Raw genomic sequence first — 27,426 nt, forward strand, 5'->3', positions numbered from 1 at the left:
GATTAGTAGGTTGATATAATAAGGAGTCATAATTAATTTAAAAAATTTAGTTTTTATTATATTGTACTGGGAAGTTTTCGATAATTGAAAATTTATCTAAGCTACTCACTAACAGACGGGGGATCCTAGTGGTACCAATAGTTAGAAGTCAAGATTAAATGGTTGAGCGATCGGAGCTTTACAAGCAACGGATGAGAGGAGATTTATAGAACCTTGCAAAGGAACCTATCACACAAATATTGTCTTCGGAGATAGAGGGGCCGTTCTGAGCACTCTACCTGGAGCGTGTTATTGGAGGAGTATTTCATAGCGCCAGTCATGATCGGTTACCTAACAATCCGAAATGACATTTTCCAGAAATAACGTTTGCTCGAATTTTCATAACTTCGAAAGTAATTTTGAGAGTTAAATGTTTTTTTAAAACCTAACTTAACCTAATCTAACCGCACCTAATCGTGTCTTTGCGATAAACACCCAAAATATCCTGAAAGAACAACGGTTTCGTTGTAATTCGGTTTTCGGGATAATGAAAATTCGAACAAACGTTATTTCGGAAAAAATAAATTCGAGTTTGTAGGTTATAGGTTGATAGGTTACCGTTATGATCCGTTAACATTTGTATTGGATTTTGTCACAGGCTTTTAAGAGGAATCCACCGTAGTCAAAGTGACTGCGTGATGTACAGCATTATTTAGCTATAGGGGTGGGATCCCCAGCGTACACCAGAAAATGCCCGCATCACATTAATACCGAATTCAACTTTCCTGTATACATGTGGTCCATTAGTAGACATGCAGATGGATTAAAATCATTTTCCTGAATCATAAAACCTTAACATGAAATTGATTACATTAAGGAACAGGAAGAGTAATGCTTGTTAATCGAAAATTGCTGCCTTTTTTAGTTTGCAAATAAAAATTGTGCACGTGCAACACACAAGGACAAATCTTGATACTTTGGTCTGAGTTCACCTATTGTTGAACGCTTTATTCTTCGTTTATGTTGTTGATTGAATTCCGATTATCTGTTCCAAAGTAACAACTACAACGTAAATTCAAAGCAACATGTGATTTAAATCAAGTTATTCGACCTCGTGTTATCTGACTGGAAGTTCAGATATATTTTACTTGATTATTTATTTATTTATTGCACATTATATTGCTTATTTGTAATGGTACACATAAATACATACTTCGTCTAACTATAGTATAGAATTAAAATTCCACATGGACAAAGAAACTGAAAGTACTGAAACTGTAAACGCAAAATTATGTAAATCGGTCGATCATTCGTAGGACTTTCATTCATTCTATGACAGATACCTACTTGTCCATTGACTTAACGGTAATCGATAAAGGATTGATTCGATCTACAAAATTAGGATCTGTCGTTCTTTCGACCAAACGTGCATCAACAAATAATGTTATCGATCAGTAACACAAAAGTAAATAGTTCTTTCTATTAAACGTAATTTCGTCAGTCGTTTATTCGATCAGTAACAGAAAAATCTAACATTCAATCAACCTCATGTTAATCGACCAAATGAATTGCGATCTTATATACGGAACCCGGTTTTTTATACTAACTACTAACAACTTTTGTTCCATGACTTTTAATAATTCAGATTTATTTTCGCACAAAATAAAAACATTTAAATAGATCGCTCTAAACGGTGGTGATAACTTTGTGAAAAAGTGTAAACAAGTAGGGGTCGTCGAGAAGGACGCTTGCACGTTTGAACTTACTACGAAACTACATATCTAATAATAATCTCAGTACAGAGTACTAAAAAACCGACCTCAAAAGTTCGTGGAATTCCATTTGTTTGCCAAGTTCTATTGACATCGGTTACCGGAAAGTGCGCGAAACCGGATTCAACCCCTCGTTTGCCACCCTTGGAATATTCTCTTGAAACTTAAATGGGGCCACTGACCCTCTCTCCAACAAAAAAAGAATCATCAAAATCGGTTCACATTTCGACGAAATGCGTATAGGGTCAGGTGGGGTGAAAGTAAAGCTGGGTTCGAGGAAGAGGGACTTGACTCATAATCTAGAGCTTAGCACTATAGTTTCTCAGTCGATAAAACAGACAAACAAACTATTTTAAACGATTTTAAAGAGTTGTTGCTACGATGCTCCAAATCCAAAAGGCGGCAAAACAGAGGAGAAGGGTCACAGCCCATAGAAAATTAACCCAGTCCCAGCGCAAAAGATATCTATCTCAGAATTTGGCTTATATTAGGTAAGTAAATTCTGTATAGTAAATATATATATAAAGTATAATATATAGTAAATATCGAAAACAAAAATGTTTTCGATATGGTTACCTCAGTATTGGCCCTATTGAAATTTGATATCCCACCTTTAAGAGTGGCAAACTAGGGGATGAATGTTTTCCGGTTTCGTGTACTTTCCAGTAACCGATTTCGATAAAACTTTGCAATTAAATGTACTTGGTACTTGGTGCAACGGGCTGGTGTCCGCAACTCGACGACAAAGCGCCTATTTTGCGCGCAATTCAATGTAATTCCACGAACTTTTGAGGTCGGTTTTTTTAGTACTCTGTACTGAGGTTATTATTAGAATAAAAAAAATTGTCTGTTTCGGTACTGTAATACGATGCCATACCTGAATCTAGCATGAAAGTAGTTCGCATAATAAATTGCCAGAGCTGTTTGAAGTGTGTAACCCTCTTTAAATGTCCCAACGCATAAGATAATAAGGATAGTTTATTACTAGTGCGGTTTTCAGCAGATTTCTATTCTCAACAATGTTGCTAAGGTTACTGTTTCTAGAGTTTTTATAAGTATAGTTGATTTTGAATGGAGTCTTTGGTAATACTGTTCAAACAGTATTCATTTTGTTTTGTAAACATTAATTTCTAGCTATTATTGATCCAATTAATTCGTTTTTTTTAAATATTGAGTTCAATTTAGAATTCAATCCGTGTTCATATGGATAGTAGAATTTGTATAATATATTATATAAAAATGAAAGGAGACCGATTCGCTGTCATACAATTTTGGGCCAAGATGTAGGAAGATGAAAGTGCTTATTAATTAATACCCTATTATTGTCATACGATCACTAAAAATTCTGCGGATCAGAGTTACATGAGATTTATTAAAAGTGAGGTCATGTAACAACTTATACTTAACAGCTGACTTTTGTAGTGCATTTGTTGTTTTTTATATACAGGATTATTTTTAAAATACTAACAACGTCACAGGACTATGTTACTAACATCATATACAACAATTTTTGTTCCATGACTTTTTACAAAACGTAATTTACCAAATATACTTTTTAGTTTTTGTTGTACTATGACACTTTAGACCTGTATTTGGTAGTAAGTTCAAACAGGCATGCGTCCTCCCCGACTACCCCTAACCGCGCTCTTGCTTTTTACACAACAGAGTTATTACCGTTTACAGCGATCTATTTAAACATTTTTATTTTTGTATGAAAGTAAAATGCGATGAATTATTAAAAGTCGTGGAACAAAAGTTGTTGCTTATGATGTTAGTAATATAGTCCTGCAAGATTGTCAGTATTTTATAAAATAACCCTGTTAGATAGTTATATATTTGTACAGTCAGAGGATGTTAGAAAACTCAAACATCATATATAAATTTAAAAAAAATATGGGTAAGGTAATGCGACGTTTAAACTGAAAAACATTTTTTCATTAATTTTTAATTCATCTTCAATTATATTCCAACTCCCCAGTTCTAAACTTCATCAAACATGCTGCTGAAGTTAGGGATGCTCTTGGTATTTCCAATAGCTGAGAATCTTCGTTGCGGAGTTGATGAGACTATTCTAGTTAATTCATGTTTATACGCTTAGGTCTTCCATATAATCTATTTTCTCAAGATGCAGTAATCCTAGATCTAGAACATCTTATAGCAACATCACGTCCTGGATATGCTTTGCGGTGGAATTCTGTTTCTGTCTAGATCCTTGCTTCAATAATCAAACGTCAATCATAAACACGATTATTCCCAGGGATATAATTATTTATACTGACTAAACAACATTTTTCTAGCAGAAAGTGGAACTCTGTGTCACTGTTTTCTGGCATCCTTGAATAAAGCATCTACTTTCTGTTTCCATAGCTCTCATATAAGTCCGGTATTACAATAGTAGATTTCGGTTGGTTGTTTCAAACTTTTTTATTTGGAGGCTCAGTGGGAAGATCTTGTACCTTTGAATAAGCCTAAGACCATATGGACAGTAGCTCTGTCAGCAGCCACACAACAAGTATGACATTATGCAACTTGCTACACCTATCTGCAACAAACATACAGCCTTGGCCAAAAGTATAAGGCATTTTCCTAAGATTTTAGAGAATTTGCACGAAAGAACGACACGATCATACCATACAAAGCGAAAATGGCGGACTGAGCTCAGTTAGGTCTTTCGAGACCTAAAGTTGGCACGCGTCAGACGCTAACGTGGTTAGTTATTCTACTGTATTTATTGTTCTGTGGTCATATCATAACAATTAAAGCATAAAGAATATTGTTACAGCACGTTTAATTGATGCAAAATGAATATGACATTGTTGGATTATTTTTTCATCTCACCTTTAACTAAGGCCAAATTTAATTATATACCTAGTGAAGTTATTACGCCTATTCAGGCATTTACAACGTTTTAAAGGTTTCCGGTGTTTTTAATGAGAATCCTTGGACTTGAAAATTATAAATAACTTTATTTATTTATGCTCAATCAGCAGGAAGTTTTTAGAGTGTCGACAATATTCTTGGGCAACGGTTGTCATTTTCCACATTTTGTCAATTGTCATTTCCCGATGTTAATTTTAATCTTAACGTGCAAAATGTATGCGTAAAAGTTTTATTTTACGTAATGCACTGTTTATGCAACTAACTGAGGAAGAATGTTAACATTGGTCGCAAAAAATAATTTTTTAGATGAATTAAATAAATTTTAGAGATATTATTATTTCCACTAGGCTTGGTCCAGTATTAGTTTTGTAAGAATTATATAAAAATTATGGCGATCGCCGAAAGTGTCAGTATCAGTATCTAACCTATCGTATGCTTAGTTCTTAGAAGATGGATAAAAAGACTTGACCTTAGACTATTTTTCCATTATTAACAAATTCCGATAAAAAAAAATCTTGGCTTTTCGCGGTTAGTGTTTCAGTCAAAAACATTCATAAAGTAGGTTGCAAATACGACGCAATCTCTTTACTGACATGCACAAAACGAAGCTGTTATGAATTTTTTTTTCATCCTCTAAGTTATGAAACTAAAAAAAATGTTATTATTAAACGTCGAAAAATCCATTTCCTGAGTGCTTTACTTCTACGATCTGTAGATTGAGACTGGCCCACACTTGTTCCCCTGTGTTCCTCAATAAAATCCGTGTCAGAGACAACTCTTTGTGTGAATGTGGTCTGGGAGAGGGTGCCCTTGATCATATTTTCTTTGAATGTCCTAAATTGACTTGTATGACCTCCTTCTTCCATTCCTCGTCCTATTAACCTTAAATTCCTTCTTCTTTATGTGTACTCACACTTTATTAACATTTTGTGTGATTTTATACGCTCTAATAATATAATGCTAAAGTCCGTTGTTTGTCCATGATTGTTTTTTTTAAATCCCAGGTATGATCTCCACAACAGCATTCCGTCGAAGGGACTCATCTAAAAACAAATACCATGCTGCTACCGAAACGTTGACGTTATTGAACAATATTAACTGACAACATTAATCGAAACTGACACTGGCCCAAACCTAGTGGCCGCCATTAAGGAAACAGAATAGAATAGAACACGTTAAAACGTCTATTTTGAATCTCATTTAAATTAAGATGAATTGCTGAAAGCTATACAAAGTAACTTAACATTGGTACAAATAAACAGATCTTAAATCTGTATTTTCGACGTACGCTTTTATTACTTTTAACAAAACTGTTTGTTTCAGTGCGCCCAAGTAGCAACAAATGTCGTGGAACAGAAACACCAGGTGTCGAGAGCCAAAAGGAGCAAAGCACTCGGCAGCAGGGCATTCCGTGGTAGTACGGTTTGGTTCACCGGTCTCAGTGGTGCCGGCAAGACGAGCATCGCTTTTGCTCTTGAAGCTTATTTGGTCTCTAAAGGTAACTTATGATCTCAAATAAATTTTGCAACACAAACAATCGTATTTTTAATTGTACCAATGAATAATAGATTTCAAGGTAAAATATTGCTGTTGAAGTTCAAAATAGTAACAGGGTAAAGAGGCTCTTAGCTTTTATAAAATAAATAAACTAACTAATTACAGTTTTCCATTCATCTTTAGACAACAGCAATTGTGTATACCAAGTCGTCCAAGATCCTAGATGATCAATCAGTGCCACAGACACGTAGACATCAATGTTCGTTTGGCATTCGTCCGGCATTGGCACCTTCTTTTGTACACTTTTTGTTTCATTCCCATTATCTGATGCAATGTGTGCGTTGATTTATCCTGCTTGTACTTTTTGGATGCTATTTAAATTGAGATACAATTTGTTTTTGGCCGCTATCGTGTGATATGTTGTTGACAGGATGTACACGTCAATGACCCTAGCACAAAACCAACTATGAAGCCTAGAAGAAATTGAATCAATTTCTTTTTATCCAGCATTTTGATTTTACTGATGGATTGATCGGATTTGCGTTTATTGTGGATTTGGACATGAGTAAATTAAGAAGGAATTTTTGAATTACATGCTTTGATTGATTTTTCTTAAACTTGGATTATGACAATGAAGGTCTTGATTCTGGCCAGTTCAAAGTCATTGTGCAAGTAAATGTTTGGAGAGTTGTGCGTTTTATGTCTTGTTTAAACTTTGTTATTTAGTGATCTTGAAATATCTTGAAGTAATAAGCCCCCAAAGTAACTCCGACTAAAACACCTGAAACGATTATTCGCTGCGACATAGTTATTGCGGTACAATAGTAATTGTTACTCTTAGACAAATTTCATTGTATTGAGGTGAGTTTTACCACCACACAGTCAGATATTTTAGTTGATGAATGATTACTTATTTTGGTATAATTTTGTTATTTTAAAATGGCTTTGTTGTATTCAAATTCAAGTTTATGAAAGTCATCGTAACTGTCATTAATTGATGACAGTTACGATTAATACGTCTATGGTTGGACTTCGCAATTAATTATTATTGTTTTGGTACAGTCAATTCGGGTAACTTTGAATCGTGGTGTAACTTTGAACGTAGTTGCGTAAAAGATTTAAAAATTTATTTTATGTATGGCGATCTTTTATTTTTAGTATTGAAACTGTGTAAATCGGAACAAAATTGTTAAACGAAAGTTATGAAAGAAAAAAGTAATGTTAAATTGTATTTTTTTAAATTTTCGCGGTTTTTTCTTGGCGAAAGTAGTTTGGTGTGATTTGTTGCTCAGTTTTAGAATCGAAATTAAATATATAAATCTGAATATTGACTGGTAAGTTTTGGTTTCCACACTTAAATAGAGGTGTATATATATCGCTTTTTTAAAGAATAATTTAATTTGATTTTGTATTTACGCGTAAAACGAATTAGATTTTGACGACGTTACCAAACAGAGAAATTTGGATAACTTTGAATGTATTTGACTGTGTTTTTAGAGAAGAGGGTAGTCTGTTTCCAGGGAGAGTTCTAAAAGTTACTCCTTTGGAAATTACTGTCTCAGTGCTCCAAAAAAATTTTTTAGGAGGTTGGTCTTGGCCCTCTAACGTTGAGACATGTCAAGTTAATAAAGCCGATATTATGAATATTATAAAAGAGTAACAGCTATCTAGAAAAGGCGGCCGTATTTATATTGATGACGACATTTTATTTAAGGAGTGGGGTGAATAGATTTTTGTTATGTATTTACTTTGCCTAAAATATTTGTTATAGGTGATTCATTTTGATCTCGTTTGATAGCTAAATAAGCGTAGAATTTATTATTAAACAAAAAATTTTCATTTTTATTCGCATTAATTAAAAAATCTAAAAATAAACAAGTTTTTCATTTCAACTAAATTAGTTCGTCTCGTTTTATTATGGCAATACCAAGTCAAATGTCGTTTTTGAACGCACTGTCAGGAATATTTGGACTGAATCACATCTAAAAAATATGAATATGTCGTATAATCTTACACAAACTGTAAAATATCTAGAAAATATACGGTTTCCATATCGAAGGCTAATCTTATTCAAAGTTACCCAAAATTCAAGGCAACTTTGAATGTGACTTTTGGAGCAAATCTAGAACAGTTTTGTTGAATAATTACTAAATTCCTTCTATAAGAACGAAAAAAGGGCTTAAAAGAACACTATTCAGTTAATAAAGTAATTGTTAAGAAACATAATTAAATTTGAAATTATTAGAAAAACGCAAAAAATGTTCAAAGTTACCCGAATTGACTGTAGGTCAATGATTGTTGTTGTTGTTTTTTCCCTTTCATCCGTAAAGGAAAAGGCAAAGGTTTGACACCATACAGCAAGTCTTGGTAAATTTTTCTTCTTTTCATAAAAAAAATAGGCATACCCAAGTCGTCAGTCCATTATTTAGCTTATAGATTGACATTTAAAAAAATGGAGCTTTCGACAATTCTTCTACGTAGAGTTTTCCCGTTTTGGCACTGGTACAAACATAGGATGGAAAAAAAAGTTAAATTACAGAACCTGTGCCTCTACCACTTAGGGGAAGGAAATAAAAAATAAAAGAACTCTACCACGACTTTAGTGTGACAGTTGCCGCTAGTGATCGCGTAAATTAGGGCGCTTTCCCACTATGTCGTGACGACAGATAGTCGTGCAGTTTAAAGTGTCGTGGATTGTATATTTAGATGAAGTTGTTCACATATAGTACTACACGATTAACTGTCGTTCACGACTTTTTTGACATTACGACGACAGACTATCGTGACAATGGCTAGAGCTAGAACGACACTCGTCAGACGATAAATGAAACGTCACGATAAAAATGTGACGACAGAGAATCGTTGCTTCAAACGAATCTGTCGTGCAAATGACAAGGCGGCTGCTGTGTACCGATAAATTGTCGTCACGATCTAGTGGGATAAAAGATAGAGAAGAGAATTTTGATAGATTTATTAGGTTTACCTACTTGATATCGCCAGGGAATCTTTCTTCACTATAGACATAAACTGCTTTTTTCATTGTTTAAAATACTTGATCTTGTAATTCACGTAATCAATATGTTTACCACAGAGACCGATTGTATTTTTCTACAGAGAGGTATATTCCTAAAAAGTTAAACAAGGCTGTTGGTGGGATGTAGTTAAGTTAATTGATGACGTAGTGCTATGCTAAATACCGACTATTAAATACGAATTTCATCGTTTAAGTCGCTGATTGGATGTTTATTTAAGAAACAAAACATAGGAGTTATTTTTTAAGCAAAAAGCTTGCAAAATCTGCGCGACAATAATATCTATAAACCTAATTTTCACGTAGAAAAAACTATTGATCTTACGAATGTCTAGAATTCAGAGTACATATATTTTGAATAGGATTTAATTTCAAATGTGTGAAATAATTTACTCAGTTCCTTGTAAAATCATCACAATATTGTAGTCAACACTAGTCTATAATAGGTGTTCTAGAGCTGGATTTTTGATGCCCGTATAAGGTTCATAGTGAACTATATCAAGGACAATAATTGGTACGCTAGACACAATAGGACATCAACAAACAAGAAACAAAGGTCTTGTTTTTGGCTAAAATTTATAATAAAGTTGTAAAGAAATAGTTTTCTAATATACATGTTAGCTGCCCGTGTCTTTTGTAATTTCTCTCAACAAATGTGACATTTTCCATGTTTTCTGTAAAAAGCGTTTGTTTCTCAGGTATTCCGGCGTACGGCTTGGATGGAGACAACATCAGAACTGGTCTCAACAAAAACCTAGGCTTCAGCAAGGAAGATCGTGAGGAAAATATTCGAAGAGTGGCAGAAGTGGCCAAGCTGTTTGCTGATAGTGGAGTAGTCTGCTTGTGCAGTTTCGTATCGCCCTTCGCTGAGGTTAGTTACTCTACATTCATTTCATTTTTCAGCCATTATTGTCAAAGGCCTACCTTCACTTTTTCCACTCTCAGCGAGTTTACGCCGCTACAAACTAAGGCATCATATACGCGTCCAGTTCGTCACGCCATCTCTGCCGCCATCTCTGCCGCCCACTACCTAAAACGCAGCTGAGTGACAAATGGTCAAATAACCCTTTTAAATAGCAAAAAATGGAGCACAAAATTCTCTTTTGAACACAGTTAAAATTAGTTAACAATTTCAATATTCTGAAAACGGTTGAGTTGTTTTCATATAACCTCACAAACTGTGGCCCTTTTAATAACTTTTATATTATTACACGAATGCTAAGCATTATTTATTTAATAATATGATTGCTTGTTTAATTAGTCTGTGTTACACATAAAAATACTACGCCACACTAATAAAATAAAATTTAAAAAGTGGGTATTCATGGGAGCCGGTTCCACGTCTCCCTAATTTTAAGAAAAGAAGAAAAAAATTATACATGTGGTGTATAATTTTTTAGTGTGATGATTTATTTATTTTTATTTATTTTACATACATAAGCTAGCAACTATCATTACAGGACCAACCCAATGCAATAGTGTAGCCAAAATGATCACTTGTTCAACGTTATTTACAAAGATTAACATTATATTAAAATTTTTTATTGTATCTACTAAAATTATATTATACCATATTAAATTACAAACTAATATTATATACCATAACATATTACAAATAAAGTTAATTTATTGAACACACACAGAGAACAGGCAAATAGGTCAATTTTCCCATGAATAACGTTCAAAGTCGTTATCGTTCGCGTCAATGGTGCCCTGTCCAGCAGGTTGGTTCTCCCACGAGGACGCCAACAATTGAGGCCGGCGCCGGTGCCCCACATACCCATCAGGAACGCAAAGACCCACACGACTCAAATCCTCTGCATTGCATGTCTTAAACTCTTAACAATTGAAACACATACAAAACCAATGCTAATTCCCTGCGTACCCCCACTTCGTTGTACCCCACCATACCCAGGATAAATAGGTTACGGTACATCAAAGGATAGAAAGGAAATATCCCGTATAGCCTTAAATATAAATATCTTGTAAATTTGTTTTGTATGCGTTCAAACATTACATTCTATTTAATTTCACTTGGACCCCAAATAAGTGCATTACATACGAGATGGCTTCTAACCAAGATATTGTACAATGCCTCTATTGCCTTTATATTTGTAAAACCACTAACTGTACGTAGAATGAATATTTCTATATGCTTTCTTACAAATACTAATTATATGATTCTGGAACTTCAACTCTGCCGTAAAACGAACTCCCAAGTCCTTTACTTCGTTAACCCTCTGCAGTGTTGCGGCGTTTATTTTATAATCGTAGCAAATAGGATTACGCTTTCGAGCATAAGAAATCGTACCACATTTTTAGAAGTATTGAACTGTAGATTATTTTGCTCACTCCATGACACTACGTTGTTGATATTATTTTGTAATAATATACAGTCCGCGGTATTATTGATCGGGAGAAATAGTTTCAGGTCAACTGCAAACAGGAGGCATTGTTACTTTTGGATAACCCCCGGTAGGTCATTAATCATTATCACAAACTGGACAGGTCCAAGATTGCTGCCCTGATTTACCCCAGACTTGACCTTTGTCGTCAAATGGTTCGGACAGGTGCCCGCCATACTCAACGCACTGCTGTCTGTCACTCATGTAACTAGCAAAATAGAATGATGATGCTGATGGTGGTGATGATGATGATGAACATGGTGATGATGGTGATGATGATGATTATAATGATTATGATGATGATGTGAATGGTAATGGTGTTGATGATAATGGTGATCATGATAATGATGATGGTGATGATGATATATTGATGTACAATAAAGATTATATGACATTAACAAAATACTTATTTAGAATTATTATTTATTACTTATAGATGGACACGGATGAGAGGATTTTAATACAAGTGGTATTAAAATATTTGCTACGTGTTAAATGTTGTTAAATGTTCTTTTGTGAACATTGACTTACAATTATATGGACGTCGGGTCCGCGCTAAAAAGTGTCCGCACTTGTAAGGCGCTAAAATCGTATACAGAGCGCCAAACTCCGCCTTAGTCTTCATTTGTTCGACTGACAGCGCGATACTGCGATGACATTACAATTTAAATTTCGAATAGGTTGACTTGGGACATTTTTTTCGTGGTTTTTGTATTAGACCCGTCGTCCATTTATTTGTAAGTCAATGTTTGTGAACGATAAAATGTGTGCTGTAATAATAATTGCTCATGACTGTGCCGTTTTTCTCATTTATGTTTATGACAAAATCATTCGTGTTCCTGCAATTTCATTCGTGTGGCCTAAAATATCGTATTTTTTTGTATTTCACTTAGATATTTCTGTGATTTAATAATTATTAACGTTGTTTGAACTTATTTGTACTTTTAAGACCTTGAAACCAAAAGAAAAAAGGGCTTTACAAAAATCACTCAAAAAGTGCCATTGAAATTCGGAAAGTGAAATTCACCGGGTTATGGTTTTTATGATATCTCAAAAAAATATTTTGTCACTTAGTCGCGTTTTAGACTCGATCTGGGTCTTCCATGGCTTCGTCTTGCGTTTGGTGGTATCCACTCCGTGGTGGTCTTTGTCCACAGCTCGTTTGACATGCGGCAGACGTGTCCGGCTCAGTTCCATTTTAAGATCGCGGCTTTATGACCAACGTCAACGATTAGTGTTTTGTACTCTCTACATTAGTCTTTTAAATTAGTTCTACTGTAACGTCCATTTAAAAAAATATACAAAAATAAATACGTTTGGCAGACAGGTTGAAACGGTAATCCCAAATATAACGTCACTGTGATGTTGACCTCCTCAATTTATCCTTAAAGTTTCCATCAACCGTAGTTGCCTCATAACGAGATATTATGTGCATAACAAACTTATTTGCAACCGAAAACCATAAGTCAGACCGCACTTGCTACTTTCATTTTCTAAGTACTGTTACAGTACACGCTAAACTAATACAGTTTAGAAGTGATGCTAAGTATATTATTATTTAAAAAAGGACAGTGACTTTTGCTCTCTTTATCAATTCCAGATATAAAGTCATTAAACTTTAGAGAAACCGGTTTCTTATTAAAAGGAAAGACATAACATAATGCGTATTATAAAAATACTTTACTAAATAGAACAATCACTTGTGACTAATTTCCGCGTTTACCGTTTATTAGATACACTCCTTACAATTTTCAAAGCAATTATGATGTTTATTGTTCGTAGTTACACGCTTGAAATTACTATTACGGAGTTAACCAGAGTTAACTGCCTATATATTTTTAGCATGACATTTGATCTGTCACGGCAGTGTTCATTACAAATCTTTAGGTTTGATACTGAAAATATTATTAATAACCCTATTATTAATCACCCTAGAATGTGGTTTTGGGTAATTTTCAGATTAGTTTTCTCGTTTTTTACTTAATTTCGGTGACTATTTTTATTATTAAAATGTTCAAGTATATCATGAAACATTAAATGATATTTTAGGATACTACTATCGAACACTAAATAATACTTCATGATAATATTCTAGAATATCTATATGATGTACCGAAATTAGATACAGTAAACTGACCTGAAAATTTTTGTAACAGTAGGGCTCCTTGTGAAAGGGTTCGTCCAAGGTAGTAATGCCACTTTACCTATTTCTGCCGCCAAGCAGTAATGTCAGCATTACTGTGTTCCGGTTTTGAAGGGTAAGGGTGCTGGTTAAATTACAGGTACATGGGACTTGTCAACTTATGTCTCAAGGTGACGGGCGCAGTGGTAGTGCCCCTCAGATCTTTGCAATTTAAAGCTCTGAGTGGCACTGTAACTGTTATGGAGAGGTGTGTAGCTTACCATCAGGCAACGCGCAACTTGTTCGTCCCGTCACTTGATGTTATTGAAGTTACTGATATCAGGAACGGTTCAAGACTGCGTCAAAAAAAAGTTTGATAAGCATAATTATATTTACATCTGTACATTGTAAAGGCACGGAACGGCATGGACACATCGAACGAAAACAAAGGAAAATTCTTTCGATCCAACTGGACTTGAACCAACTGAGGTGCCGATCAAGTCAGCCGACCTTATAATGATTATATTAACCATATGAATTGTTGAAGATTTTTAGCGTCACCTGTGAGGAGCTTATGAAAGTTTTTTTTTACCGATTTAAAAAAAGCGGAGGTTCTCAATTTGACTGTATTTTTTTTATGTATGTTACGCGATAACTCTGCATTTGTGAACCGATTTTGATGTTTTTTTTTGTTGGAAACAGGGTACATCAGTATTTGTTGCATTTAAATTTGAAAAGATATTTCACTTCTAAGGGTGGCAAACTAAGGGCTGAATCCGGTTTCGCGCACTTTCCGGTAACCGATTTCAATAAAACTTAGCAAATAGATGTAATTCCACGAATTTTTGAGGTCTTTTTTTGTACAAAAAAGGTACAATTATATTTTTAATCACTCATTTCATAGGGAGTTATTATAATTTTAAGTTAATATTCTCTGGTTATTTCAATTACTATAATTTTTAAAGTTTGTAAAGTTTTTTACAAATAAAATATTTTGGTTAGGGCCAGTAACTATTTTCTTCAAAATGGCGGTAAATGGCTTGTTTATAAAGTTAGTTGTAGTCATTGACCTAATGGTTGTAATGTATTTTGTGTACAATACACACACAATTTTTATAAAAATATATGTTATATGATTTTGTTTAATATCAGACCATTGTATTGCGTTCTAAAAATGTAGTAGTAGTCATTCAAATGTTACCGTAACGGACTCGGTAATTAGTGCCCATTTTATCGATTTGGGATAGTTAATTAGTTTTCATAATTAGATCGTTATTATGTTAGGTAAAATGTTTCAAATTACTTAGTTATGATGATTAAGTACTTACAAAATTTACAAATTTATGACGAGTCGGGTTTTTACGAATTTCCAACTTTACAACTTTTCCAACTTTTACAAAAATTAACTGTATTAGGAAAAGGTTTTGTTTATTTCGTGTGCTATACTTTAGAGGTAAAATCTATTCGTCATAATTTTCTTGTAGCCCTCTCCCATGTTTTTTTTTGTACGCTCTCTGCGGATCTTTGTACGATCTATAGATGTAGAATATGAAGAACATTTAATTCTATATTGATAATTTTACCAAATCTTTTTTTATGATACCAAGTGACGGGACGAATAAGTCGTGCACCTGATGGTAAGTGACACGCCTGTTCATAATAGTTGCAGTGCCGTTCAGAGCTTTTAGTCGCAAACATCTGAGTCCACCCTGCGACATAAGTTGTCAAGTCTTATGTGCTTATATTTTCACCAGTAACCTTAGCCCTTCTTCTCAACAGGATATCCCTGGACGAACTCTTTCATAGGAAGCTGTACTGCTACTAAATACTTAACTAATTTCACTTTCCTGTGCTAGTTTCTGGGCCGGGAGGAATATATGTATGGCCTACATTTATTTATCTCGTGAGTTTGGGTGTAATTTATTTGTTGTCTATGTGTGTGTTATTTATTATTATTTTTGTTTCTAGGATCGTGAAGTAGCTAGACGCACTCATACAGACTCTGACCTGCCCTTCTTCGAGGTTTTTATCGATACTCCTTTGGAAGTGTGTGAGCAGAGAGACACTAAGGGCCTTTACAAGAAGGCTAGAGACGGACAGATAAAGGTGATATTTCCAAAAAAATATGCGGTAGAACTATTGGTTAAACGCCAGTCCCAAAACAGGCCCTGTACTTTCTTTCTCCGTCCGACATTCCTCCGAAACAATTACTGTCAAATAAGTAATACTCGACCAAATTAAAAAACTATGTGCCGAGAACGAGAGTAGACTCCCAGGTTTTGTTATGAAGTTTGGTTATGAAGCCTTTTTTAGGATCCCAAAATTGATCCCTAAGCCTATCTACAGCCTATAAATAGGTCCCAATGTTGGGCACAGGCCTCCTCACACAATGTGAGTGCTTGGGCTGTCGTTCCCACGCGTATCATTAAATTGCTTTACAGATGTGTGCAGGTTTCTTAACGATGTTTTCGTTCACCGAAAAGCTCATGGTATTTTAAAATGAAATTTCGCACGTTAAAAATTCGGATTCGAACCCACAGCCTCTGCTTGAGAGGCGGTAGATCAAACCATTTGGCTACAACGGCTTCGTATTTGATCCCTATGTTTTATCTTTTCCCTTTCTGATTTAATTATTTGGTTTTTACAGTATAAAGAACTTCATTTGTTTCCCTTGTAGGGTTTTACAGGCATCACCCAAGAGTATGAGCGTCCCGAGGCGCCGGAGCTGGTGGTCCGGACAGTCGGACGTAGCATTGAGGAGTCCACCATGGACGTCATCCGTATGCTCGAGTTACAGGTACATTTTTGCAATGAACAAAATATTGCAAATGCAGATATGTTCTCATATTACTAGCGCGTGCAGTGCGGGCGGACCACGTGTGTACAGAAATCATTAAAGGCGACAAATTGTTTTTTGACATTCAAATAATGGATCTAGTATTGACCTAAATTGTATTAGAAGTAAAGTTGTTTTTAATTGTGTAATGTTTGTGAATTAAAATTAAACTGTTACCATAGTGCAACTGTCGCATGTTCGCATATCGCATGTGTCGCATATTTAATAAGGTGCCTACAGATTTGCTCGACATTGTCGATCGACAGTAACGATTGAGAATTATAGACGTTTTCGAGGAGTTTTAGAGTGCTTATTACGAATGTAGCATTAATTTCTAAATCCAAGATGGTTGACAACAATTTTCAAAAATGTATTTTTGGTAAGGAAATGGCATGTATATCTGAATACAAGATGGGAGACAAGACTTCTAATTCTTTGCCATTGCATTCATTGCCATGTGCTATATTCGGAATGAAAATACCTTGAAAACGACACCCAACTCGCTATTATTCGAAAAATCGTGCCCGCCCTCTTGAATTTAGAAATTAATGCCATGTTCTTAATGAGCACCCCCAAATACCTCGAAATCGACACCCAACTTGCTATTATTTGAAAAGTCATGTCCGCCATCTTGGATTTAGAAAGAAGTGCTATATTCCTAATGAGCACCCCCAAATACCTCGAAAACGATCCCCAACTTGCCATTATATGAAAAATCGTGCCCGCCATCTTGGATTTAGAAATGAGTGCCATATTCGTAATGAGTACCCCCAATACCCCCAAATACCTCGAAAATGATACCCATATTGCATTTATTTCAATAGTCGTGTCCGCCATCTTGGATTTAGAAATAAATGCCATATTCGTGATGAGCACCTGGAATACCTCGAAAACGATTTCCATATTGCATTTATTCGAAAAGACGTGTCCGCCATCTTGGATTTAGAAATGAGAAAAGTCGTGTCCGCCTTCGTGTATTCAGATATAAATGCCATTTCCATAAGGATTACCAAAAATAAATTTTTGAAAATTCCTGTCACTTGACGTTGTCGATCAACAGTAACGATCGACAAAATCGAGCATATCTGTAGGCACCTGATCGACAGTAACGATCGACAAAATCGAGCAAATCTGTAGGCACCTCTAACTTAACGATGAGTTAAGCAAGATACAATTTCCCCACTTTTGAGGGAAATGTTATTCCATGGCATCATTATTTTTATATTTGTGTGCGTGCCGACGAGCGTAAATACAAGTAGCTTACGCCTACTGAATTTGATTTTTGCCTCACTTGTGACAGTTCGTTTTTTATGAAACTATCATTCTATGCGTTATTATTCTAAGGCAATCACATTATTATTTTTAACCGACTTATTGTGAACCGATTTTGATAATTCTTTTTTTTGAGGTTACCTCCCATTTAAATTTGAAGAAAATATTCCACCTCTAAGGGTGGCAAATTTGGGGATAAATGACTTTTGAGGTCAATTTTTTAGTTATGCCTACAGATTGGTAACATAATTAGATAAAAATTAAGGTGTTCATTACAGTTGTCGTACTACTTTGAAATAAACTTTGTGAAATGCAGTACTTATACATATTGATATTTTTATACCAGTATCGCCGATTAGTACCTCGATTACGGGAGTATGATTATGAAATGGGAATGAAATTTTTAATTTGAGGTACTCTTGTTGAAACCATAAACACAAGAACAAACTTATTTGATGTAATTTTTTAAAATCCGAGCGACTACTAATCTATAACATTTGTTTGATTTTACCAACTCAGTCGTGACCATAAAGGGTGCGATTCGTAATATATAACAACAAATGACATATTTTTAGTCGATATAACGCTCAACAGACAATTAATTTATGGTATACAGACATTTGACATATTCTTGCATAATATAAAGGCCACTGTGCATAATAGACGATTGATATAACAACTAATATTCACTGAGTATAATGTTGAATATATGAGTGAAAAAAAATAATTAATATAATTAAAGTGGTGTTTAGGTGCAACGGTGAATGAACCGACTTTGTTTGCATTTGCTAGTTGGTTCGAACACCTCCTGTGGGTTTCGGTTAGGTTAATATATGCAATTAAATATTCTGCTTAAAGTTTTAATAATTATATTTTATAACACAAAAAGCACTTAAAGCTATACAAAAAGAATTAAATATATATATATATATATATTAATGTAATGAAGGAGGCAAACGAGCAGACGAGCCACTTGATAGGAGGTGGTCATCGTTACCCATGGACATTTGGAACATCAGATGAGCTGCCTTTGCGTTGCCAGCCTTTGAGAGCTCTGTAAACACGCTTTTTGAAGAACCTCATATCATAGCGCAAAGGAAATACTTCAGGAGGAAGATCATTCCACACCTTGCAGTTTCGAGAAAGAAACGAACGAGATCCCCCCGTGGTCTTACAATACCAGGAATCTAAGAGGTAGGGATGAACTTTACTCTTTTGGCGGGAGGTGCGATGGTAGAAACGAGACGGTGGCACCAGTTCGAAAAGTTCTCAGAGCACTCCCCATTATAAAGACGGTCGAACACAGAGAGCCAACGTCTCTCCGTAGGCTAAGGGGCTCCATAACGTCTGTGAGTTTGGGATCATCGATAATACGAACAGCCCTGTGTTGGATGCAGTCAAGTGGATCAAGCTGGTATTTGGGAGCTCCTGCCCAGAGATACGAGCAATACTCCACATGGGGCCGTACTTGTGTTTTATATAACAAAAGTCGGTGACCTGGAGAGAAGTACTGCTTCGCTCTATTGAGCACTCCGAGGTATTTTGAAGCCAGTTTGGATTTGCCCTCCAAATGACTCCGGAACTGGACTTCGTTCGTGATGTCGACTCCAAGTATCCCAATACTCTTTGAGATGGTAAGGGCAGTGTTCTGGAACTTTGGCGCTGTTATGAGTGGGGATTTTATAGCGGTAAACGCGCACACTTGTGTCTTTGCGGGGTTAAATTGTACTAGATTCTGTTGGCCCCATTCTGAGACCTGCTCCAAAGAAGTCTCGATTTTAAATACAAGTTACCGTCCGTTTTGTTCCACTTGTTGGTGAGGCATATTTATGCGACCTGTATAATAGGCATCACCGGTACTGACATCTGCATAGCAATGAATGCTACTAGTTGATAACATATCATTGATATGCAGGATGACCAGGGTTGGTGATAGCACAGATCCTTGCGGAACGCCGGCGTTGATGAGCATGGTGTCCGAGAATAATCCGTCGATAGCGACTTTTATGCTCCGCTCAGACAGGAAGCTGGCGATCCAAGTGCACAGCCCTTTTGGAAGCCCGTATGATGGTAACTTTGACAAAAGTGCCTTGTGCCAGACACGATCAAAAGCCTTAGCGATGTCTAAGCTCACGGCCATTGCTTCCCCCTTGCTCTCGATGGCAGCTGCCCATTGGTGCGTGAGATACACAAGAAGATCATCAGCACCACGACCGCGGCGAAAGCCATACTGGCGGTCGTTAATAAGTTGGCGATCCTCGAGGTAATCTAAGTGCTGGTTGTTTACTACACGCTACATCACCTTGGAGAGCAAGGAGGTTATCGCTATAGGCGTATCGTTGGACGGGTCTGTACTGTCACCCTTCTTGGGTATGGGGTGAACGCAGGCTATCTTCCATGAAGACGGGACTTTACCTGAGTGGTACGAAAACGAGAAGATGCGTGTTAAGACCGGAGCCAACTCGGGAGCGCACAATAGCGGGAACGCCATCGCCATTTGCGATTGTACATTTAATGAAATTTAAAAAAATCTTATCTACATAATGTGGGGTGCTTCAACTATTCGTAAAATTCAATATTTTGTATTATTTAATATACACACATCAAAAGTGTCTAAGGATCAAGTGAATATTTTCGAAATAAAAATTATTTAAGCAATATTTACCAAATCCAGTCTTCCAGGACGACTTCTTACTTTAATGCTTATGTTTTATTTAACCGCTTACCCCTATATTTAATAAAAATAAACTAAAATTGATGTTTTTGCAAATTGTGGGAAAAAACTCAAATTAACGGCGTCAATTAAATGACAAAAAAATGGCGAAAATGATGATTTTGCTCATTTTTATTGTAAAGATAAGAAAATTAATAGTCTGTATTTCCACCATTAACACGAATCACACAATTACAGCGATTTGGCATGCTTAAGATGAGTTCATCAAAATCACTTTGAGGAATGGCCGCCCATATGTTTTGTAACAAGTCAAAATATTGTCGTAGAGTATGTACGGTATGCATACTCGGCACAGCTCTTCTTTGAAGCATATCCCATGCGTGCTCAATTGGATTGAGGTCTGGCGATTGAGCAGGCCACGGCAGAACGTTGATACGAGTTTCGGCAAGAATGCGTGTTACGACTCTAGCCGTGTGTGGACGTGCGTTATCATGCATTAGTTGAAATGAATCACCCAACTGGCCTCGCAAAGGGATGATAACATCTGAAACAATCCTCTCTGCGTAATCTTGAGCATTGAGGTTACCCCTGATCCAAATGAGATCGGTTCCTCCGCCGATCCAAATACCGGCCCATATCATTATTGTTCCCCCACCATATGGATGAACTTCCTGACAATATCTCAAACGTTCATGACGTCCAGATGTTCTCCAAACTCGAGTACGTCTTGTATCCGGTCTCATACCGAAGCGGGATTCATCCGAAAAGCACACATAGCGCCAGTCGTCTTCCTCCTAGTTTCTGTGTTCGCGAGCCCATCGTAAACGGGTCCTGTGATTGCAGGGTGCAATAGGTGGAACTCTGAGCGGCCTTCGGGATCGCAGACCCACTTCACGTAAACGATTTCGGATTGTTTGATCGCTTATTAGCAAGCCCGAGGAGCTGTGGAGCCTCGTAACCAACATCATGGCGGTCATGGTACGATTCCGTCGAGCAGTATTTTGGATATACCGGTCCTGTCTGCGAGTCGTGATGCGAGATCGTCCTTCATGTCGCTCGGCCACGCTGCCCGTCATGCGATAGCGCGTCCAGAGGCGACTTATGACGCTCTGTGTAGTGTTAAGAGTGAAAGCCACAGCACGTTGCCTGGGACCAGCTTCCAACATTCCGTCGGCTCGCATCATCACTTCTCGGGTTAAATGATGTCGTCTCTCCATAATAATAAATTGTTTTAAATTTAAATTTTTTGTAGTAAATTGTTTCGGTTCCGATGCAGATATTGTAATGATTTTGTCAAAACGCTATAACTCATTTTTATACAAAACCACATTGACAATCGATTTTCTTCTTATTATCGAATTTTAAACAATATTCCTTATTTAAATGTTAAAACTCACTAAAAAGTATCAATAGCGATACAAAAAAGTTAATATAATTAATCCTAATTGCAGCAATACTCTTAAACGTACTTGATCCCTAGACACTTTTGATGTGTGTATTATACTGGTAGTACTTACACCATTTGTTCATTATGTAACTTAACCATTATATCTAGTGTTTGTTTTACTGAAGGTTCCTTATACACATTGAAATTATGCCTTTTGTTGTTATACCTTTTGTTGATTATATACAGTGAGTGATTATATCCTTAGAAATTATATCAAATGTTATTATACCAAGTGAAAATAGATTATTTGTTGTTATATGTTCCATTACACATCCGACCATAATACCTGTAAAAGGCCCGAAACGTTGGTTTGTGTGAAATATAAACAAACGCGATTTAGATGCGAAAAAATGGATACATTTCCAATGTGCGTAAACGCGAAAGCCTAAGAACTCGAATGTTTGTAAATTTTATTTCCGAGTTGTGATTAAAAGTTATTGCTCCCTTAGAACTCCACATCACGACGACGACGGTTGAAATTTAAATGAACTAAAATAAATTACTTGATTTATCTACTTTACATTCAGGATATCATTCCCCACTTTGAAAACAAAACGGGGGGAGTGGAGGAGCTGTTCATATACGGGAACCGGCTGACGAGTGCCATAGAAGAAGCCGGTAGACTGCCACAGATTGAATTGTCCACTCTCGATTTGCAGTGGGTGCAGGTCAGTATTTGTTATCTGTATATTACCAACGTAAGCGACACAATGAAATTACATTTGTGACAGCTGAATTCAAGTTTCGTCACAGATTTGCATCAATCCATATTTTGACAACTCCGTGTATTTTTCTAAGGCTCTAATTAATATCTAAGGGAAAGGAACTTTATTTAATCAGTGTGCATTTGACCTCCATCTTACCTAATGGAAAGTGACGATGAGGTCGATTTCATTACTGGTTAACGACTGGGATTAGTATCTCGATTACGGGAGTATGATTATGAAATGGAAAAAAATGCTGAATAATTCTAAATTTGAGTGTTTATATTATTAATCATAACAAGTTAGTGGAGTTATTTTAAGATTACAAAAACTCTCAATAATACTATTATCACTCCTTAAAAAATTCGTACCATAGTAGGACTTACATAGTTTTCGGTGATAAATCTTAAAATACAATATATGTAGACAATATGATGGTAGTAAATTTTCCTGTAGATATTTATGTTTTCAAAATTAAAATATGAATATTTTGGTACCCTTATGATTGAGTTCCAAATTATCCGAGATGGACGCACGTGACATATCGACTCGAAAAATCCGACGAGCGCCTATTAACATCACTCGAATTGTGTCTTTTGGAATAAAGTTAAGAACTTTTCGGTAAATATTCATTACCGAAAAATATTAAATTTGGATGATACGAAATATGATAAGAGAAGTATAATTCATTTATAACTCCATGAACGTTGCCAAATCTGTGACTGGATTGGGATATAAATACAGGCATGGATCGAAAGAGGTATTAATTTTAATTGGCGTTTTAGCGCATGCGACATGCTGATAAAGTATAATTTACAACGCTTTGTAAATTATGTCGCCATGCACGCGCTGAATCACCTCAAAATTTTACTGATAGCGATCCACATATATGTATACTTATCTATGTAAATACACGTCATCAATGTTTACTGTTGATGACTCACAGGCTTTATTTTAGAATTCATGTTAATTGCAGGTATTATCGGAAGGTTGGGCCTACCCACTCAAAGGATTCATGCGGGAACATGAATATTTACAAGTAAGTAATATAAAATTCAAATTCATTTATTTCTTTGTGATACACACGTTATAGTTAGCAAGATTGCACTGCATTGTCCTCATACAGTCAGGGTTATTTGTAAAATACTAACAACCGAGCAGAACTATATTATTAACATGTTAAGCAATAACTTTTGTTACATAACTTTTACAAAACATAATGAATTTACCAAAAATAAACTTTTAAGTTTCGTACACTTTTCAGATCTGTATCTAGTAGTGAGGTCGTTTTGACGCTTTATGCCAGGAACCCAAAATGCCAAACGGGTAGAGTGTCAGATTAGCACAATGCCAGATTCTCAGAATGCCAGAGTCTCAAAACGCCAAATGTCGCTGCCACTAACAGGCCTCCCTCCTCCTGATGCACGAACTAATGTCCAGTAGTGGTCGTCATTCGTCTGAAATAATGAAACGAGGTTCTGATGTTATATTTATTTATTAAATAAAAAAATGTGGTTTCCTTTAACTTGTGTAAGCATCTTACCCGTCGACGACTCCATTCCGCGCTTCTGCGTTTTACATAAGAGTTATTACCGTTTATAGATCTATTTAAATATTTTTAATTTTATATTAAAGTAAAATCTTTTTTTTTATAACACCAAGTGATGGAAAGAACAAGTCGTGCGCCTGGTGGTAAGCGACTTTCTTATCCATTACAGTTGCAGTGCCACTTAGAGCTTTAAATCGCGAAGATCTTAGACGCACTGCTACTGCGCCCGTCACCCTGTGTCAAAAAATGTAAGTAATGTAGTTTTGCGAAGTTGTTAGTATTTTACAAATAACACTACATTATGTAATATAAAGTTAATTTCAAAATCTCCAATGTTATTCTAAGTTATACCTTATTGTACACTATTAGAGCAGATAAATATGTAAGTATGCATTTAGTATGCAAATTACATTTAGTGATTTTAAAATTAATTGCTTATCAACTTGTACAAACCATTGCTACAATATAATATAAGCATACATACATATAGTTCTTATTTCACATATGAAAAAGAAGCAAAGACAAACAAGACAAAGGATTGGTACCACATGTACATCTTTTACATATTTATAACAACCAACTTGTCTGCATAAATAGTCTACTATGAAACAATTGATTGAAGATGATTTTTCATACATTTTACGGTTTTATTTTTAAGATCATTTGAAACATTGCAGGTAACCAATATAAATTTCAAAATCAAAAATATATAAAAATTTCCTGATCTGCCTCCGTAGCCGAACGGTTACCATGCTGGTTTGCCAAATAGAAGTGCCGGGTTCGATTGCCGGGTCGAAAGAAATATTTGTATGGCCCATATTTGTTTCTTTTGGGACTGTAGGTGTACTTGGTACTTGGTGCAACGGGCTGGTATCCGCAACTCGACGACAAAGCGCCTATTTTGTGTGTGACTGTAGGTGTAATTTGTGGTTGTCTATGTATGTGTCCATGGCACCTTGGACACAGGGTTTCCCTAGTGCGGGGCTACCAGTGTGTGCGTTATTTATTTTATTTATTTAATTTCATAGATTATATATATAATATTCTCTATTAACAACACAAAACAAAGCTGTTCCAAATTTAAAAATACTGATATGATTATAATTTGGTTTTACTTAAGTCTTATTTGTAGAGTAAAAAAAAAGTAAAATAAAAAAAGTTTTGTAAAAATTGTCTTTTATCTTGCTGACTATACCATTTTTTCAATCAACTTTTTGTGTAAAAAAAACAAATTCTGTTATTTTGCTCAATCTTCGCCTAATATTCCTAAATAATTTTCTGTAGTTTATAAATCTATAACGAGCATCGAACTTCGTTGAGTTTTTCCAGTAGTTGTATGCCTATATTTCAGAAATGACACTTCATAACGTCTCCTACCTAACATAAATAAGTTATGACAAAAAGTAAATAAAAACCAACTTTGTAATCAGTCACTGTACTTTAATATCAATAAGTATATTAATGAATCAATATGGCGCTATCATAACTAAAAAAAACAGCCTCATTCTTTTAAAAATAGATCACATTGTGTCTCCGGAGTCACAGAGTAAAATGAACTGGAAAACTTTTCTTATAACTCTGTTCCTAGAAACACAAAAAAGATGCACTTAATATGTAACTACCGACCGTCGTTATTTAAGGTTGCTATGTACAAAACTTTGTACTATAACTTTTTAGTTAAATTAAAATTGCACAAAAAAATATCACACAAAACGGGGACAATTTGTGAGCCCGAAGACATACCAGGTGACTCAAGAGACACAATTATTTGTACGACATACGTAAAGTCGATTTGTTGGATAATGACGCTTATAAAAAAAATCTTAAAAATTTAACAATCAGCCGCTGGTTCTATACCTTGAGTAATCATGGAAAAAGAAACAGTAACCAAATTGAATCACACTTGGTGTTCTTTTATATTCCTCATATTTTACAGGGACCTTTTTAATATTTTCCTTACATCGTCTTTGCCTCTCCGCTGCGATAATGGCATGGTAACGGCAATAAATTAAGTTTATGTAGTTAGGTTATGTAATGCTAGTATTAAAAAATCGTAAGCAAACTGATTTAAATTTGTTTGTAAATAAAAAAACAATTGCTTTAAAAATGTATAATGAATTTGTGCTTGAGACACGTTCATTCAACAGAAGCTCTAGCTTTCTAACTAAAAAAAGTACTAAAAATATCTCGAGTTTCATTCAGTTTGAGTATATTTTTGAAATATCGGTATATAAACAAAAATTTCAAAAAAACACCATTAGTATTTCCGTTTGCTAAGTTTAGATTTTCATTTATGAATGGCTCTTTAGTTAATTATGTTTTGTATTTACTTATAACGGAATCTTTAGTACAGAAAATCACTTGGGTTCACCAAAATTGTCTCTTGAGTTACAGTTTTCGTGAAGTCAGTCTGAAGACAAACTACGATTTTTAATTATTTTTCTTCAACAATTTTTATGAAAATAACGTAACACATGCATGTAAAGCATTTCAGACTTAAATATCCAAATATGAAAATAAAATTTGTATAAAAAGTTATTTGCTTACCGAAATTTCGTCGTCACTCCGGAGACGCACAATAAACACACGCTGTCACGCTGCGAGTTACGGGCTAAATGGCCGAATCCATATAAACTTAAGGATTGGTAAAGCTCCTATCGGTTTCCTATCGGCTTAGCCATAGACAATCTATCTCACTTTCACTTAGTTGGTACTATCTTTGTTGTGACCCAGGCGACTATGCGCTTTGTTGTTAAAAATGGGACAACTATTCAAACTGTGTTCTTTTTTACTGAAAACTAAATCAAAGCTCTCGCAAATCAACATTTAGAATGCATGTATATTAAAGCACATTACCGATACTACATATACAGACAAGTGGAAGAAAAATTTTAGACAACATCGTTGTTTCATTGTGCTGTATGCCTTGGGGACAGGTGGAATTTGTATGACATCTATGTTTTGACTACTAGGTCACGACATTTTTTAAATTAATTATTTTGGAATTTTAAACATTATAATAAACAGTCGTAATTATAAACAATCTGATTAGATTACCAAGCTTCAAAACCGGCCTTTAAGTACACATTGCTAATTTTGTGATTTTTTAAAAAACAAGGACACTGTTTTACATTAAATAGCTGATCCACCCACATATACATATATATTTATATATATAAAATGTGTGTATATATATATATATATATATATATATATATATATATATTTTACGCCGCCTGTGAGTATATATATATATAT

At 35.3% G+C, this 27,426-nt stretch overlaps 1 protein-coding gene across 2 annotated transcripts in view; it reads left to right on the top strand.

The window, feature by feature from the left end:
- Positions 1–27,426, top strand: part of LOC113236408 (bifunctional 3'-phosphoadenosine 5'-phosphosulfate synthase) — an 86,368-nt gene that overhangs the window by 25,414 nt on the left and 33,528 nt on the right. For both annotated transcript variants that reach the window (XM_026472446.1, XM_026472445.1), the window contains exons 2-7: positions 5,955–6,129; positions 9,858–10,030; positions 15,655–15,792; positions 16,364–16,483; positions 22,443–22,583; positions 23,596–23,658. In XM_026472446.1, coding sequence (XP_026328231.1) covers positions 5,955–6,129; positions 9,858–10,030; positions 15,655–15,792; positions 16,364–16,483; positions 22,443–22,583; positions 23,596–23,658 — 810 coding nt within the window. The remainder of the gene's footprint in view (positions 1–5,954; positions 6,130–9,857; positions 10,031–15,654; positions 15,793–16,363; positions 16,484–22,442; positions 22,584–23,595; positions 23,659–27,426) is intronic.

The sequence above is a fragment of the Hyposmocoma kahamanoa genome, unplaced genomic scaffold, assembly GCF_003589595.1.
Source record: "Hyposmocoma kahamanoa isolate Upper Pololo Valley unplaced genomic scaffold, ASM358959v1 92, whole genome shotgun sequence".
Classification (NCBI taxonomy): Eukaryota; Metazoa; Arthropoda; class Insecta; order Lepidoptera; family Cosmopterigidae; genus Hyposmocoma; species Hyposmocoma kahamanoa.